The 18000-nt window shown below is 51.9% G+C and overlaps 1 protein-coding gene across 5 annotated transcripts in view; it reads right to left on the bottom strand.

Annotated features, from left to right (window-relative positions):
• The window catches only part of MX2 (MX dynamin like GTPase 2), a 49916-nt gene that overhangs the window by 22170 nt on the left and 9746 nt on the right, over positions 1–18000 (bottom strand). For 4 of the 5 annotated variants that reach the window (XM_017880218.1, XM_017880222.1, XM_017880221.1 and 1 more), the window contains exons 2-6: positions 10819–11138; positions 9993–10185; positions 7712–7846; positions 5649–5803; positions 876–1014 (exon numbers count right to left, since the gene is read on the bottom strand). In XM_017880218.1, the coding sequence (XP_017735707.1) occupies positions 876–1014; positions 5649–5803; positions 7712–7846; positions 9993–10185; positions 10819–11067 (871 nt within the window). In that variant the 5' untranslated portion in view covers positions 11068–11138. Of the gene's footprint in view, positions 1–875; positions 1015–5648; positions 5804–7711; positions 7847–9992; positions 10186–10818; positions 11139–11248; positions 11470–18000 lie in introns of those variants that run through there. The other variant, XM_017880219.1, reaches the window with a different exon arrangement.

The raw sequence follows: 18000 nt of genomic DNA, 5'->3' as shown, positions 1-18000 counted from the left end.
TCCATCCCTACTAAAAATACAAAAATTAGCCAGGCGTGATGGCATGTGCGTGTAGTCCCAGCTACTTGGGAGGCTGAGGCAGGAGAATCGAACCTGGGAGGCAGAGGTTACAGTGAACCTAGATCATGTCACTGCACTCCAGCCTGGGGGGCAGAGCGAAACTCTGCCTCAAAATAATAATAATAGCTAATATTTATTGATAACTATTGATTATCTGAGTTTGTGGCAATGAGAGGACCAGAAAACTGACTATTAAAAAGTAGTACTAAGTTTCCTTGGAGATGTTAATATTCAAATAGATCCTTTTTTTTTTTTTTTTTTAACTTTTATTCTTTTCTTTCTTTTCTTCAGCGTTAACTTTGTTGACATGCTCAGGTCCATCTACTGAGTAGATGGTATTATCTACTTCAGCCCTCAATAAGCCATTCCTAAGGAACAAGCACAGTAGCCTTGTATTCAGCACAGGACACACGGCATATGATACGTTCCAGGATCTTCCAAAGACATGCGGCAACCCTCCCTCCCTTCTCATCCATGCCCTGGAAGCTTGGTTCTTTTTTTTTTTTTTTTTTTTGAGATAATCTTGCTCTGTTGCCCAGGCTGGAGTGCAGTGGTGTGATCTTGGCTCACTGCAAGCTCTGCCTCCCGGGTTCATGCCATTCTCCTGCCTCAGCCTCCCGAGTAGTTGGGACTACAGGTGCTCGCCACCACACCCGGCTAATTTTTTTTGTATTTTTAGTAGAGACCAGGTTTCACCATGTTAGCCAGGATGGTCTCAATCTCCTGACCTCATGATCCACCCGCCTCGGCCTCCCAGAGTGCTGGGATTACAGGCTTGAGCCACCGCACCCGGCCGCTTGGTTCTTTTCTCTTACCGATGGTCCTGTCCCCTTCCGGGTCCACCTCGTGAGCCATACTCAGTGCCTCCGTGGTGGCAATGTCCACGTTACAGGGAACCACCACCAAGTTGATCGTCTGCTGCCTCTGGATGTACCTCTTGATGAGAGCCTTGATCTGATGCCAAAGAATCACACAAAAAAAGAGCACACGTCTCACTTCTGGTCACCCAGCCACACGGCCAGGCAGACAGGCATGATGGCGCAAAGGCAACATTGTCCCACAGCGTGACTCTGGGCTTTGCTGGGCCGAACCCCATCCTGGGAACACCTGCCCCAGTGGCCCTGCCCTGGTCTCTGATGATCTCCCACTTGTCCTTCAAGGCCCATGGCTGGCGTATCTTCTTTCCTGAAGACCCCCTGCATTGAGCATACGCCCCCAGAGCCTTACAGCCCAGGAGGTGAGATAAGCCATAAACACAATGGAGACATATCAGGGAGGGCAAGTGGAATGGAAAGGGCCAGGCACCCCTGGTAGGGCAGCCCTGCAGCAGAAACCTGGGAGGAATGAGGGATGCCTTCTTCAGAGAGCCAGGCGCACAGAGCCCTGGGCAGTGGGAAGCGTGTGTGCACATGCAGGAGTCCGGGCAAAAGTGGGCCGGAGGGACCAAGGGCCGCAGAACCAGATGTGGTGGGGTGGAGTGAGGGGCCATGGTGCAGTGACATGAAATGTGGTCCATGAAGTAGGGGCCTTGGATCGCATGGGACCTTGGAACTTTTACACTGATTGACATGGGAGCCACTGGGGAACTTTAAGGAGTGACAGCATCGGACTTGAGCCTTAAAACACAAGAGCTATGTGGGGAACACTCTTGGGAAGGGTGCTGCCCAGAAGGGCAGAGGCAGAGAAACCCAGCAGGAGGCCAGCAGAGGCAATAACCCAGGTCTGAGATGGCAGCAGCTTGGGTGAGGGTGCTGGTGGAAGTGGGAGGAGACGTGGGCCTGGGCGTGTTATTTGAAGCAGGCTTTGGACTGGACGTGTCACGTGAGAGGAGGAGAGAAGGGAGGCTGACCCCAGTGGTCATGGCCTGAGCCACTGTGAGGCTGGAGGTGCCACTGTCGGAGATGGGGATGTCTATGGGGCAGGCAGATGTCGGGGGGAAGATTGGGTGTTGCTTGGACTCACTGAGTTTGTGTACCGATTAGATGCTCAAAGGATGAGGGTGAATCAGCAGCTGGAGATAGGAGCCTGGATTTCAGGGGACAGAGCTGGGCTTGAAATAATGATTTAGGAATTGCTGAAGTGGTATTTACAGTCATGAGACTGGACTGTAACCCAGGAACATAGCAGGGAGAGTTTTCAATGGGAAGAAGGGATCTCTAGGGCATTGCACCATTTGGAGGTCAGGGAAGTGAGGAAGAATTCACTTAAGGAGAGACCAACAGGAGGGAGAGAAAGAACCAGGGTCAATGTGCCCAGATGCCAGCGAAGAAGACTTTCAAGAAGGAGGGAGTGATCAATTGAGTTTGAAAACTAACACATTTGGTGGGTGAACACTGCCAAGCGCTTGTTGCCGGGAAAGTGAAGCTGTACAATAAGGCCATGAATACAGAAGGACCTTTCACAGGGACAGTCTAGGGAGACAAATCAGGCCAAGAATAGAACCCGCCCCCTTCCTTATGAGCATTAATCAGCTTTCACATGGAAGAGAGGCATGAATCTTTCAAATGAAAGACACATGTGTTCTTGCTGGAGGAGCTAAGATTTCCATGAGTTCTCAGGAAGACGGGGAGGGGAGGAAGACAGGGCACACAAGACCAGCAGTCTGACCTTGGCAGTGCCTCTGGAAATCAAAGACGATGAAGAATCTGAGAAGAGACACAACAGTATGATGGGAAAGGGTGGTGGGACTCCAGAAAGGCCCATGATTGTGTGCAGGAAGCTTTGACTATGTGACGAAGCTTGTCCAACCTGCCTTATTTTGTTGTTGTTGTTGTTCTGTTTTGTTTTAGGTTTTTAGCAGCCTGAAGCCATAGTTTTTGGTTTCTGTCTTTAGTAATAAGTGGCAAAGAGGGATGAGGAAGGGGCTTTACTGGCCCAATCAGAAACAGAAACTAAGAACCCGTGACTGTATTCTCTCCTTCTGACACCCCTGGACATCCTGAGGAGTTAAGACTCCTGAGCCAAGTAAGGGCTGAAGTTCCAGGAACGTGGAGGAGGGTGTTCCTTCACAGGCCCAGGAACGTGGAGGACAATGTCAAAGAATCGAGGAATTCCCCAACAGTGGCTTCCTGGTGCTCAAACAGGCCACCTGGAGGCCTCAGCCAGGTTGGTTAGGGCAGGCCCTGGGGCTCCAAGGAGGTTGTGGGACCTGGAGGCCCCGATCTGCAGGAGAGAGGTCTAAGACAAACTAGAGGGGGCCAAGGAGGGTGGGAAGGTGGTGGAGAAGGAGATGTTTAGGGATGGATTTCCAGGCTGGTCTTGATCCAAATTCTCCCTCTGCCATTAACAGTTCTTATCCCCTACTCCTTCACACTCCCAGCCTCTCACAGCCACAGTGACAATTTTCATTGCTCCCTCTAAACTCCTGTGACCCTGTTCTCTCATGCAATTTGCTCTAAGAAAACAATTTTTTTTCTCTCTTGAAGGCAGCACTTATACCTGAGAAGGCTCAGATGTGGAGGGACTGTGCACGGGCAAACCTTCTTTTCTTGTGCTTTGCTGATTTTATTTATTTATTTATTTATTTATTTATTTATTTATTTATTTATTTATTTTTGAGATGGAGTCTCACTCTGTTGCCCAGGCTGTATTGCAGTGGCGTGATCTCAGCTCACTGCAAGCTCTGTCTCCCGGGTTTGAGTGATTTTCCTGCCTCAGCCTCCTGGGATTACAGGCACAAACTCCTGACCTCAGGTGATCTACGTGCCTCGGCCTCTCAAAGTGCCGAGATTACAGGCACAGTGAGCCGCTGTGACCAGCTTTTTTTTTTTTTTTTTTTTTTTTTTAAAACAAATCAAAGGTTTGTAGGAGTTGACCAAGCCTATTGGTGCCACTTTTCTCAATAGCATGTATTCACTTTCTGCCTCTGTGTCTGGTAATTTTTGTGCTATTTCCAACTTTTTCATTATTATTCTATCTGTTATAGTGATGTGTGATCATCGATTTTGGATGTTTTTATTATAATTGTTTTGGGGTGCTATGGACCAGACCCATATAAGATAGAGAACTTAATAAATGTTGCCTGTGTTATGATGGCTCCCCAATCTCTCTCCCGCTCTCTATTCCCTGAGGCACCACAATATTGAAATTAGGCCAATTAATAGCTCTATAGTGGCCTCTAAGTAGAGTGGCTGCATTAGTCTGTTCTCACACTGCTCATAAAGACATATCAGAGACAGCGAAATTTATACAGAAAAAGAGGTCGAATGAACTCATGGTTCCACATGACTGGGGAGGCCTCAGAAGCATGATGGAAGGGAGGAGCAAAGGCACATCTTACATAGCAGCAGGCAAGAGAGCGTGTGCAGGGAAACTGCCCTTCATAAAACCATCAGATGTCATGAGACGTATTCATTAATACGAGAACAGCACAGGAAAGACCTGCCCCCATGATTCAGTTACCTCCCACCAGGTCCCAAAAACCAAGATTTTGCCCCAAACAGCAGAGCTAGTGAAGACCCCACCCAGGAGGCTCTTGGGGCTGCCACCCCTTAATTTGGTTGTGGTTGGGTTCTCAACACTGCCAGTGTCTCCCACAAAATGGAAGAAGCCAGGAAAGTGGCCTCAGTTCTAGTAGAGGAGGGCCTCATCTCCCCAGCCTTCTCCTGCCCTGGCGTCCACTCTGTCTCCTTCATTTTCGCACGAGCTGGCTTGCCAAAGTATGACAGGGCCGGTCTAGGGACTGGCCTAACCCAAACAGGGTGTGCACGAGTCTTCCTGGACCACATCTGATTCAGGTACCTGAGCCAGGACTATGTTTTCAGGCAATCTCAGGTTTATTTGTTTATTTATTTATTTATTTTTGAGACAGAGTCTCTCTCTGTCACTGAGGCTGGAGTGCAGTGGCACAACCATGGCTCACTGCAGCCTTGACTTCCTAGGCTTGGGTGATCCTAGCACCTCAGCCTCCCAAGTAGCTGGAACCCCAGGCATGCACCAACACACCCGGCTAATTGTGTTTATATTTTGCAGAGACAGGGTCTTACTATGTTGCCCAGGCTGGTCTAGGACTTCTGGCCTCAAGTGATCCTCCTGCCTTGGCCTCCCAAAGTGTTGGGATTACAGGCGTGTGCCACCATGCCTGGCCTTATGTTTAGATGGGTAGGTTGTTGGCAGAGAAGCCACAGCCCTGCTGTTGGCTGACGTGTGTCCTTGTTGCCTGGTTGCCCTCCCTCTCCCCTGTGCCTCTCCTGCCCCGACCAGGACCACAGTCCACGTTCTGACTTATGTAACATTCATTTTCTAAAATATTGCCAAAATGGACAGATTTCATGTAAAAATCCAAATTTCTGCCCTCTTTTGACTATCAGCACAGCTGGTCACACTGGGCTCACAGTCCCGAATGACTGGGCAGGGCGTGCACTGTCCCATATGCCTGCCAGTCCCCCAGAGTCCACCTCTCTTTTTTCTGTGACTTGTCAAGCCCAAGTCAGAACCTGGGCATGAGGCCCCCACCTGGGCGGGTCTTACCTGAGACTCCATCCTCATCCCTCAGTGTAAAGGCTCCAGGAGGTGCACCAGGACCCTGGGGACCTCGGACCCTTTCCCCACTTCAGCTGAGCTCAATCCCAAATTCCAGAAGCACTCACCTGCAGTCCGATGTCCCGGGGCTGGTTGCCCACAGCCACCCTGGCGATGCCGGGAAGGTCAATGATGGTCAGGTCTGGAACCTCAGGGGAGGTGATCTCCAGGCTGATGAGCTCATGGCTGATGCCCAGGCCATTCCCGGCCATGATGTTCTGGGCTATGGAGGCCAGGAGGGGAGAAACCAGAGCCCTCAATGACCCCTGTGAGGAAGCAGTTCCTGAAGGTAATGACTGCTTTTTTTCCAGGGTATGAGAGCTTCAGTGGGTCCCTGGTGTTTAGAAAACATTTCAGAGAAGCCTGCAGAGGGATCTCAGAAGCCACCAAGATGGCTGTTTAATACGTAGGTGCACAGACCTACACTTCCCAAAAGATGAGAAGGAAAGATTCTGGTATGTTAGCTATGGGAGTGTGGATGGGTTCTGTTCTCTTTCTTCCTGCTTTTCAGCATTTTCCAGTGAGTGCTGTGGTGGTTTTAAAATATGTCCACAAATCCTTCAACGTTCCTCCCTCCAAAAAGTGGAGACATTAGCATGGGCTGAACACAGGGGCTTGTTTCTAATGAATACATGCAGTGGAGGTGATGGTGTGTGACCAGTTCCTAAATGGATCATGACTTCCTCCTTGATTCCTTTTGGATGGCCAGCCCTAGGGGAAGCTGGCTGCCATGTCACAGGGATACTAAGTAACTATGGATAGAAGTTCACAAGGTAAGGAAGTGTGGCCTCCTGCCAACTGCTTTAGTGGAGATTGCCAGATGGTTTTCCAAAGTGGTTGCACCAACTTGCATTCCGACTAGCAGTGGAGGGGGTTCCAAGATGCTATTCTAAAGATGTCTTGGCTTAGGTTTGCTCACTACTCATTCTTACCCAAAACTTTGACCAAACCTACACATATGGTGTGCTGTTGGTCTGCTAGACAGCTCTACTGGCCCTGCCCCACAGAGCTCACAGCTGGAGAGACTCCAGACAGATGTCAACGAACATTGCAGGATGTACTGGGAGCACCATGGTAGTTGTGGTGGGCACAGCTGGGGTTCAGACCTTTTGCAATTTGAAGTTCGGAAACTTGCTAATTGAGGGTATTCAGCAGCTTCTGTCTTAGAGGTGAACACTGAAATTGGGGTGAAGACTTCTCTATTTGGGAAGGGAGCCCTCTAGAGAGTCATTTGATCCAGGCAGACAGGGGTTCTCTGGGAAAGGGCTGAGCCCGTGGGGTCATCTAAAGGGCTCCCGCTCAGGCACTGAGTTTGCTATCCAGTAATGCAAAAGGCCTTCCTTAGACTTAGTTCCTCACTGCAGGGAGTCTTAGTACATTCAGGGTTGTTTTTCCATCTATCCTGGCTGAGTCCAGGATGGGCCATGCAAGTAGGATAGGGGAGAAGCCTTTAGGGAGAGTGAGAGGCTCCAGTGCCTGGGGCAGGCAGGGCTGTGTGCTCCAAGGGACATAACCACCAGGGCCCATCGGGGTACAAGGCTGTGGACTGCAGGAGCAACTGAGCATTTTTTTGATCAGCCATGGCCAAGAACAAGTATTGGGAAACTTGTCCCACAGCTGGGTGAGCGGGGTCTGCGTTTGGAGGGGGTGCTGGGAGGAAAGGTGTCCACAAGGTGGCTGGCCAGGGTTAGAGCTGAGCTTCAGGAAGACAAGCCATGGTTGTGACAGCTGGGGTGGGACCAGGGGCCTTGCAGGCGCAGGTGACCTGAGAGCCAAAGATAGAGTAGGGATTGGGCAGGTGAAGAGGAGAAGCCTGGAAGGAACGGAGGGCGAGTACCCTGTGGAGTGGAGAAAGCCTGGGCTGGGGGAGGAGAGGACAGGCAAGGTCAGCCACGTGGGCTGCTAAGGGAAGCCACCAGAGGGTCCTCAGCATGGGATGGCTCAATGAGCGGGGACCTGGACAAGGACCTGGAGGGATGGTGGAGGTGACAGCAATGGGAGCAGCCCCATGTGGGAGCACATGGAGCTAGGAGGTAAGTGGTCACTGTGGGGGTGATTTGAGGAAGAAAAGGAATCGAGGAAGTGAGAGGAGCAGCTGTCAGATCTGAACCTTGGAATGATGTGGGCCCACCTTTGTGTATCTCCTTCTCCACCTGGCCAGGGTCCTGCAGCTCTATCTCGGTGTTCTGGTAGCTGATCCTTCCGGCCCACGCCTTGTAGGGCTGCTTTTTCAGTTTCAGCACCAGCGGACACCTGGTTACGATTCCTGGGCGAGAGGTTCCCCAAACATCCTCAGTTTCCTTTAAAAGAAGTGGCGCTGGGCCCTTTGCTCCCAGGACCTGCCCCGCTGTCCCCAAAGGCCTCGTCTGAGCTTTCTGGCTGTCCCTGGGGCCTGGTAGTAGGTGAGGGGTTCTGGATTGAGCAGGTGCAAAGGGGCACAGGTCCCCGGGAGGTGCTACTGTCCTTGGGAAGTGTTCGCTACCAGACTAAGCACCCTGAGCTCTGATGGACATGAGCAAACGGCTGTAGCCACAGTCCCCACCACAGCTGCAGCCCCCACCACACTGCCCTGGAAGTGATGGAGGCGGACGCTGGGGCTCTGGCACAAGTCCAGGCTCCCCGTCTTCCTGCAACTGGAGTCAGCATGTCGGGTGTCTGCCCCAGGCCCTGTAATTGTCCCGGTGGGCAGCCCTGGTTAGGGTGGGGGGTGGGGGACAGCAGGAATGTGGAGCAGTGAGACCATCCAGGGGCCATGGAACCCCTCTCAAGGAGTGGGAAGAAGGTGGCGAGAGCCCGGAGGAGAAGGCGGACATCCCGAAGGAGGGGCAAGGGGAATCCTGACGGTGCCCTTTGAGGCAGGGTCCTCCGATGCCGCTGAACCCAGGAAAGGTGGGAGCGGTGCTGAGTTCCTTGGGGTGGGGGCCCTCACACTCCTGCCGTGAAGCCCTGAGAACCCGTGTCCTTTGTCCCGTGCCGTATAGGGAGGTATTGTCCCGTCTTCCAACTAGGGGACTCGCCCAGGGTCCTATGCTTGCCCTCTGGCATTCAGAATCTCCACTCTGGAGTCTCGCTGCCCCAAATGCTGAACCAAGAGCACGGAGGAGGACTGGCCATCCCACACCCTTACTCTCTCCTGCCTTGTGCCCAGGCTGATGGGCATCTTACGGGACACACTGGGTAAAGGACCAGGCTGCAGATGGCAGCAGGGAGGCCAGGGGAGGGGCACTCTCCCAGGCTCACTGAGGCTTTGCGGTTGCTGCAGGGGGGTGTGGAGGATCCGGGCAGCCCTCCAGCAGCCCCACCTTGCTCTGGGCAGCCCTGGAGAAACCATCAGATGCCTCCCGCCTGCCCCAGGGTTCTGGTTGGTTTAAGAAGTAAGCAGCAGCAGCAGGAGAGTGGAGCCAGGGAGGAGAAGGAGCTGGGTGCTCTCTGCTGCCGCTGCACCTGCCAGGGCCCCTGCACACTGCTCCTTCTCGGGTTCTGGAAGCTGCTCCCCTTCCTGTCCCACCTCCTTCTTGCTGGCTTCCCCACGCCCTGCTTACCCCATTGTAAAAACTCCTTTCTAAACACTCTCCAGCACCCACTCTGAGGGTAGCGCCTTTATAATTTTCCTTTATAATTATTTTATTAAATTATAAATGTACAACAGCTTCTTCACTGTACACAGACATTTAAAAGTTTTTGTCCAAAGCAAAGGTGTCTTATATCACGATCCTCAATAAGAGATTTTCAAAACATTGAGAAAATTCTTTAAGAAGGCTTCACCTGTCACCCAAAGCATCAATTTAACCCTATCAAAGAAATGCTTCTACATTCTCACAAAGACCACTAGGAAGGAGTGGCAAGGTCCCTGGACCTGACTGACACACAGGCAGTGAGAGCTATTTAAACATGTATGGGGAATCCGGGCCCCTTCCACCAAGCCTGAGAAGCTGACCTCCTAGGGCCCTCCCAGCGGCCTGTCTCTCCCAGTTTCCTGTCTCTCCCAGTAGTCTGTCTCTCCCAGTAGCCTGTCTCCCAGCAGCCTGTCTCCCAGTGGCCTGTCTCTCCCAGTGACCTGTCTCCCCCAGCGGCCTGTCTCTCCCAGCAGTCTGTCTCTCCCAGCAGTCTGTCTCCCAGCGGCCTCCCAGTGGTCTGTCTCTCCCAGCGGCCTGTCTCTCCCAGAGGCGTGTCTCTCTCAGGGGCCTGTCTCTCCCGGTGGCCTATCTCTCCCAGTTTCCCATCTCTCCCAGTGGCCTGTCTCTCCCAGCAGCCTGTCTCTCCCAGTGACCTGTCTCTCCCAGAGGTCTGTCTCTTCCAGAGGCTGTGTCTCCCAGCAGCCTGTCTCTGAAACCTCTTGGTGCCTGGGGAAGCTTTGTGGCTTACAGGTGGCACTGCTTGCTGCAGAGGGAAGGTGGTCCATTGGAACTTACCGCTGCCTCTGGGAAGGGCAACTCCTGACAATGCCTCCAGCACGGAGCTCTTGCCTGAGCTCTGGTCCCCAATGACGGCGATGGCTGGCAAGGCCAGGTCCTGCTCCACACCCAGAGCCCGCAGGGAGTCAATGAGGTCAATGTAGGGGCGCACCTTCTGCTCGTACTGGCTGTGCAGGTTGTTCTCGGGCCCCTGGAGAAGGCAGAACAGATGCTACTGCCTTGACCCCTGGTAGGGTCCCTGGTGTCATGGGGGTGTGTGGCAGAGTTTGTGCAGCTATGATGTTAGGTGGGGTTGCAGACAGGAGGTGAGAAGGTGGATGGAAGGGTGCCGCTGCATGCAGGGGCCCTTCTGTTCTGTTCCTATTGAGGCCTCACTGGGGCAGATGCTGGGAGGATTTGGCTGCAGGTGTGCAGGGTGTGCCTGCCGGGAAAGGGCTGGGAGCACTGAGCCAGGAGGACGTTCCAAGGAGGCAGAGGCTCCAGTCAGAGGGAGAAGAGGCTCTGCGCCAGGGCACTGCAGAGCTGGGAAGGCTGGTGAGTGGGTAAGGTGGCAATGTGATGGGTGCAGGGGAAGCTGGAAGAAAAGCTCCAGGAAGGGGTCCCCCACATACAGAAGCCCCCAGACCCACGTCACAGCAGCCTATTGCTGCAGGAGTCTGTGTATGTTTCTGGTACTTGTTGGATGTGACCAGGAGAGCTGGAGACACCAGCTGTGCTGGAGGAGCAGACTGGCTGGTTCTATTGTCGTGGTGGGCTTACATGACAGCCCTCTGCACCAGCAGCCAGAATGCACCCTTTCCAAACGCCCCTCCACCGGGCTTACCTTTGCCTTTGGCTGGCTCTTGTTTCCTGGTGGTGGCTGATTGTTCAAAGTGAGCAAGTTGAAGTCCTTGGTGAGGAAAGCAGGGTCCTTCTCTATCCCCTGCCAGTTTGGGGGAAACATCATTTGTGGTGGCACTGTGCCGAATGGCGGTGGCTGTTGCTGGAAGAAATTCATTTCTTTTTTCGGGTAGCGTTGGGAGGAAAACTGATTTCTTCTCCGGTGGGGCCAAGACTTGTGGGCCTTAGACATGTGCTCTCTCCCCGTCACAGTTGGCGAATGCTTTCTCTGCTACTTGGCACCTCCAATCTTCCTGACAAGCTCTGCAAAGACACAAGAGGGAAAGTGGCCCACAGGTCACCAGAAGTCCTCCCTACCACCTCCCTAAGGTGGTACTTTTGCCAACCCCTCCTCACCCCACCCTACAACCTACCCTCTACACACGATGCAGAGACCAGGGGTCCAGTGCACCCTGTCTGCCGAAGGGGCTCTTGGCAGCCAGAGAGCACAAGTGGATTTCTACCGGCCTGGGCTTGGGGAACAGGGGGCAGTGGACTCCATATTCCCAGTAGAGTCTCAGTGTTCCTTTGTTACTTGTTGTCGTTGTCGTTGTTGTTTTTGAGACAGGGTCTCACTCTGTCACCTAGTGGGGACTGTAGTGGTGCAATCAGGTCTCACTGCAGCCTCAACCTCCCTGGACTCAAGCAATCCCCCAACCTCAGCTTACCGAGCAGTTGGGACTAGAGGCATGCACCACCATGCCCAACAAGTTTTATTTATTTATTTATTTATTTTTGTATTTTTTATAGAGATGGGTTTTTGCCATGTTACTCAGGCTGGTCTCAAACTCCTGAGTTCAAGCAATCCGTCCGCCTCAGCATCCCAAAGTGCTGGAAATACAGCCGTGAGTCATCACACCCAGCCTCCTTTGTAACCTCTGATGGTCTGTGTCATCTACGGCATCAGGCCTCTGTGGCTCAGGACCAGGCAGGAGAACCATTAGGTGTGCACAGATGACAGGCAACACCTCCTGGGCCTGCTGGAAGCCAGACCTGGCCTCACACCTAGGCTTGGCCAGGCACTGGGGGAGTGTGGGAGAAGCAGGTGTTCAGCCCCAGTTCTTAGGCTGTGGCCTCCACTCAGATGAGGGCAGCACCGTGGTGAGACACACATTTAAGTTTCACAACAAGTCTATGCATTTGGCCCTTATCTGGTTTTTCAGGATCAAGAAACTGACATCTGGGAGGGCCAGTGACGTCTAAGCCAGGACTCAGAGCTGGGCCTGTGCTCCGGGGAGGAGCCCCCCACACTCTGGCTCGCACTGTATCCCCCTTTCCTCTAGTAGTAAGGTGGATCCAGGAGGCTGAATGGTGTCCCCACAGTCCCCCCAAAATTTATGTTCACCTGGAACCTGGGAACATGACTTTTTTTGGAAAAAGACTCTGCAGATATAATTAAGGTGAAGATTTTTGAGATGAGATCATCCTGGATTTAGAATGGGCCCTAAATCTCATCGCAGGTGTCCTTATCAGAGACAGGCGGAGGGAGATTTGGGACACAGAGACACACAGGGAGAAGAACCTGTGAAGACAGAGGCAGAGACTGCAGGGCTGCAGCCCAGGCCAGGGAATGCCAAGGCCTCTGCCATAGCCACCAGGAGCTGGAAGGAGAGCACAGATTCCCCCAGGAACTCCAGAAGGAACCAGCTCTGCCAACACGACACCTTGATCTGGGACTTCCAGCCTCCAGGGCTGTGAGAGAACCAATGTGTGTTGTCTAAGCCACCCCATCTGTGGTCTTTTGCCATGGCAGCCTGAGCAGACTCATACGAGGGTATGAGTCTGAATGTGCCAGGCACTTTCCACCTCGTGGATATCATGGTGATCAAGTCAGACCAAGCCCTCACTCCAGGCACACCATCCTAGCAGGGAAATGCCAAAACAAATACACCAACCAACAAGGGACTCCAGGTGATGATGGAGTGTCTGGAGAAAGACAGGTGGTGGGTTTGAGATTCTGGGGTGAGGGTAACTTGGGTGCCCACTGGAGGGTGTGCCCGGGAATAGGCAGAGGAACAAGGCTTGGAGGAAGTGGGGACCAGTCTCCCCAACAGAGGAAATGCACGTGCAAAAGTCCTGAGGTCGGAATGAGCTCAGTGAATAGGAAGATGGTCAGTGTGACTGGGGAAAAAGATGGAGGATCAAAGCTTGCAAGATGTGGGCAGAGGCCTTGCATTGCACGTGGGTGTGAGGGAGGCCTTTGGAGGGTTCTGAGCTGGAGAGTGGCGTGATGGGCATCCTTGAGGATAAGGAGACCAAGTACAATAAAGGACACAACCCTGGACCAGGGAGGGCATGAAGAAGAGATAAGGTTTACACATGGTCAGAGTCCTGGGGCTTTGGGACAGTTGGGCCAGGCCACAGGACTCAGGCTCTGTACTACTGGATCTCATGCGTCCAGAGTTTCTCCCTCGAGCAACCTGCACATCTGCTACCTGAGACACCTGCTGGCTTTCAGCATGGCAGCCTGGGGGAGTGGGAAGCTAGCCCCGGGGCAACCCCCGACCTGGAGGGACCTGCAGACAGCTCCCTCCTTTTCCAACCTCTCAGATGGACGTGCTTCCATGTGGCTCTTACAAGGTGCACGTAGGATGGAGCCCAGTCATCATCGTGGGGTCTGCTGTCCGGTCCTTTGCTGTCCCTGTTCAGCAGCCCAGACCTGTCCTGCTGCCCGGAATCCCAAAGCCATGCACGAGCCTCTAAGGAGGCTCCACCCAGCGAGGGGCAGGGTGGGGCTAGACCGAGGCAGACTGTCCTTCACAGGCAGGGTACAGCACCATCTCCCTAAGATAAGGCCTGCAACCTGGATTTAGGATAAAGAATTAGAAAGCAGGGTTGGGGCCATCCAGCACAAGGGCTGTGCATGGGACCCGGAGCATGTGCTGAAATCTCTCTGGGTGTCAGTTTCCACATCTAGAAAATGGGGCTGACCGTTCCTCCTGAGGATATGGGAGGGTTCCATACAATTACTTATATAAAGGCTCAGCAGCGTGCCAGACACTTGTGGCTCAAAGACTGGGTGCTGGTACCAACACTGTCATGTGTGGTGCTGGTCTCTGCGGAGGGGACGCTCGGCTTCTCACCACCCCCTTTCTTGGGAGGGCAGGGCTGCTGGGCCTGCTCAGGCTGAGAGCAGGGACTGGGCTGTGCAGGAGGTGGTGCTTAGTGAGTGTGTGGAGCCTGTCCCAGGGCTGGCTCCTGCCTGCTGTTGAGGAGGGGCTGCGGCACAGCCACCGAGGCCCGGCTGGGAGGATGCCTGCCTGCCTCTGTGTGTGTGTGTGCTTTTTTTTTTTTTAAGTTCGAGAGTCTGGGAAAGCAAGGCCTGCTTGAGGTTTGGTGCCTTGCTCTCTTTCTGCCTTTAAAGTCCTCTTTTCTCCTGGGGGGCTCTAAAAGACAAGCCTGGGGACAACACCCTTTGGGAAACAATGGCAGTGGGGGTGGTGAGAGCCGAATGGATTCTGGATGCTTTGAAGTCATGGTCAACAAGTCAGCTAATGGCTGGCTGTGGACTGAGGGACAGAGGGGAGCTGGAGAGAGCAGGAAGATCTGTGGCCAGAGCAGCTAGAGGGGAAGCTGCAGAATTCCAAAGGGCCTCGGGCTGCCTGGAGCCTGGAAGGCCATGGCCCGTATGGGCTTCAGCTTCCAGGACACGGTCATCCTAATGACCCCTCCCACCACTGCTTTCCAGCACCTACTCCCAACAAGGCACAGAGAGGGTGTGGCTCACCCAAAGTCACATCGTGCATTGGTGACAGCCAGGGCTCCTGGGCCTGGCAGACACCCCTCTTGCCACACCCAATTTATCTGCCTAAGCTCCATGGCTCCCCTGGTTGGGTCCCTTGCCCTCTCTGAGCCACAGTTCCTGAGTCAGTGTAAGTCTTCCTCCACTCTGTAAACATTCATTGAGTGCCTGCTGTGTGCTGGGCTCTGGATACCCAGCCAGGAGACATTGCCACCATTTGTAGAGCTGAGGATCTGATGGGGGAGGCAACAGTCAAAAGCTGCATTCCCAACATCTGCACGATACCTTTCCTGATGGATTCTGCCTGTTTCGTCTCTCCCCGGCTGCAATAAGGCCCCCAGGGGGGCAGGGATTTTTACCTGTTTTTTTCACAGCTGTACCTGCAGCTCAAAGTACCTGGCATAGAGTAGGAGCTTAATAAAGGCTGTGGAGGAAAAAACCATAAAAATGGCAAAAGCATTTCCTGTATAGGAAACTGTCATTCACCCATCAAAATGTTTTATCTCCTAATGTGAGATATAACCCAGTGGATAAGCTGTAGTCCTGACTCCAAGTCACATTATTTTAAGAGATAAAAAAATAAACATTTATACCAAGAATAGATGAGATGGGCATTTGGAGCTGCTTATGATTTGGGGATGCTATGGAAGCATCCACATCAAAAGTAAGGGGTACTTTGTCCACATCAAAGTAAGGGATCAGTAACTTATTAGAAGCTACCCAGTATCCAGAGGAGGTACCAGATACTAAAGTAGAAGCTTTTAGTTGAGAAGCCATCCCAGAAGTCAAGAGCAATGTCCTTATTGACTTCATATTAAAAAGTAGCTTTAAATACTATATTATAGTTCTAAAATAGTAATTGATATCTACCATCAAACTTTCAGAAAAAAAAATTGGATCCATTTATAATTGACTCATAATAATGCAAACTTCTGGCAAGTAATGTTGGCAATCTCAAAAATGCTTTCTCGATAAAGGTGGAATCTGGTCATCTCAGGACACCTGCCCGTGAGTGCCATGAGCCTTCCTAGCTAAATTACTCCATAATTGTTTGCATCATGGAAAAGGTAAATTAAATGTTACATGCAATGCATATTGGTCAGGAAATTTTCTGGAATTGGCCTAGGAAGTGGTAGAGTCATATCTCATCTGCAACCAATATAACCCAGGCAAGACTGTGAAGGTGAGACAGGATTCAGAGCCATGGGTTCACGATTGCAAGTCTACCTCTTGCTAGACTTTCTGTTCTCAGCATGGATAATACCTATCTTCCTGTCAAAAGATTGTGGAATTACTGTCCTGGAGGGTCCTTATTCCAATACAGACACTTCACTGTGTCTGAATCGCCCTCAGTGTTCGCAAAATACAAAATCAATCACAAAACGAAACTGAAATTCCCTAACTATAAAAAGCCCTCCATCTCTCTGGGCCTTGAGTTTTGCCACCAGCTTTATTGGCCATGCAGTCTTGTATGGCCAAACTCTATCTGTAAGCAGAAGATTACTCCTTAACTCCTAGGTCGAGGATACAATAGGCTATTGGCGTGACCGTCTCTGAGTGCTCACTTAGTCCGGCGCCCCATGAGATCATAACGGGATGCTGTACATGACCAGGAGTAACTTCAGCAAGGCCTGGCTCTGCTCCATTTCATGTACACAGTAAAGCATTGTCAAGGATTAGCCTCACACATGAAGTCTTGTGCTGAAAGGAAATGGCAGTCAGAGGAAATGCCAGCCAAACTTTTTCTGACCTCCAGCTTGGTCTGGGTACGCTGGAAGAGACTTCAAGGCAAAAACTCTTCAGACCTCTTTGGAAGGAGCCATTTCAGGTCCTCCAAACAAATGCCAGGATGGTCAAGATCCAAGGTGTGGACCCAAGTGCTCACGAGTCAGTAGAAACAGGCAACAAACCCAGACCAACGGGACGGCTCCAATGACCTCAAACCAGGACTAACCACAAAACCTACAGATGCAAAAACTAAGAGCTGTGGAGCAAGCAGACAGCTTCTGGAGTGGGCAGCTTCCACTCCCGACGATGAGACCAGATAATGATTGAACTTCTTGTGACTCCCACTACAGTGGTTTTCTTTGTGTGCATTTTAAAACATTATACTCATGGCTGTCCTCTCCTTTTAAGGATCAGATTTCAATCCTGCAACCACGTTTTGTAATTTACTTGTTTTTGACTTCTTCCTCCCTCCTTTAGACCAAAACACATTTTCTCCTAACCCACCCTAAGAATGACTCAGCAGTCCATTTGGAAATCTTGCCTCTTGCTGGATCTGCCACCCATTTCTAACTCCAGGAACCACACAAACCGTGGGCATTCCCTTACTGAATTCCACGCCATACATTTTCCAACACATAGTTACCTTAAGATCCATAGAATAAGTATTCTTATGCCCACACACACATAGGCTGCCATAATCACTCCTACCATAAAACACAACCGGCATGGCCGGGGTGTAGGGGGAACGATCCTGCCTCCTATATGACCATTCTGATGCTTTTCACATCCCTTTAAATCTGCTCTTGATTTCACTAAAGGCAGTATTACCACAGACTTACATTTCTCATGAACAGTCATGATTTTTGCTTCCAACTCTTCTCCACTCACGAAATACAATTAAACAAACAATGGAACAATTTGCAAGAGGCACATGCATGAAGAAAAATGTCCACGTGCAGGAAGGCAAGATTGTGCAGTTGCCAAAGTGGTCATCGCTATTTGCTGAAACAGAGCTCACGGGAAACTTTTATCTCTGAACATCCCCACACTGCCCCATCCCAACTGTGCCATGTGAAGGCCCCTTTCCTTACATGGTGCCAATGCACCCCCATGCTAGCCCGAGGACCATCATCGTACTTTGGGGGCTCCTAGCGATACAATTGCAGGATTCAGCTCCTCTCCTGTCCCATTTCCTCTGCTCTTCACAGCTTTCACAGAAGTAGCTTTGCTGGAAGAGTTAGAGCCGCAGGTTCCAACAATTAATTTGGGGGTCTTTGACCTTGGTAGTGATTCCTGACTTACGGCTATCACAGGCTTATCCCTTGCTCTGGCTGGAATGGCATAGTCCAGGAAAAGAACCTGTATCCACCCGCCTTAGTGGGATGGACGACCACCCAGCTTTGAGCCACGCAAGTCGGCGCCTGAGTTCTGGGGAACACTTCCTGTTGCTTTGTTACCCTTGTTGAGTCTAGCAACACAATCTCCAAATACAAACATTGGCTTTCCAAATTAGAGAGCAGAGCTTGGAATATTTTCTGGCTAAAGGCAGGCTGAGGGGGATGCGGGCTCCCTGGAAGTTCCCAGACTTTGCTGATGGTACTGTCCCCTGCTAGATGCACAGCCACGGTGGGGGCGGGGGCGGGGTGGGGGTGGTGG

Source organism: Rhinopithecus bieti, unplaced genomic scaffold (assembly GCF_001698545.2).
Source record: "Rhinopithecus bieti isolate Rb0 unplaced genomic scaffold, ASM169854v2 scaffold_11744, whole genome shotgun sequence".
In the NCBI taxonomy this organism is placed as follows: Eukaryota; Metazoa; Chordata; class Mammalia; order Primates; family Cercopithecidae; genus Rhinopithecus; species Rhinopithecus bieti.
Note: the sequence above shows the minus strand (reverse complement) of the source record. Positions and strands in the feature narration are given on the sequence as shown.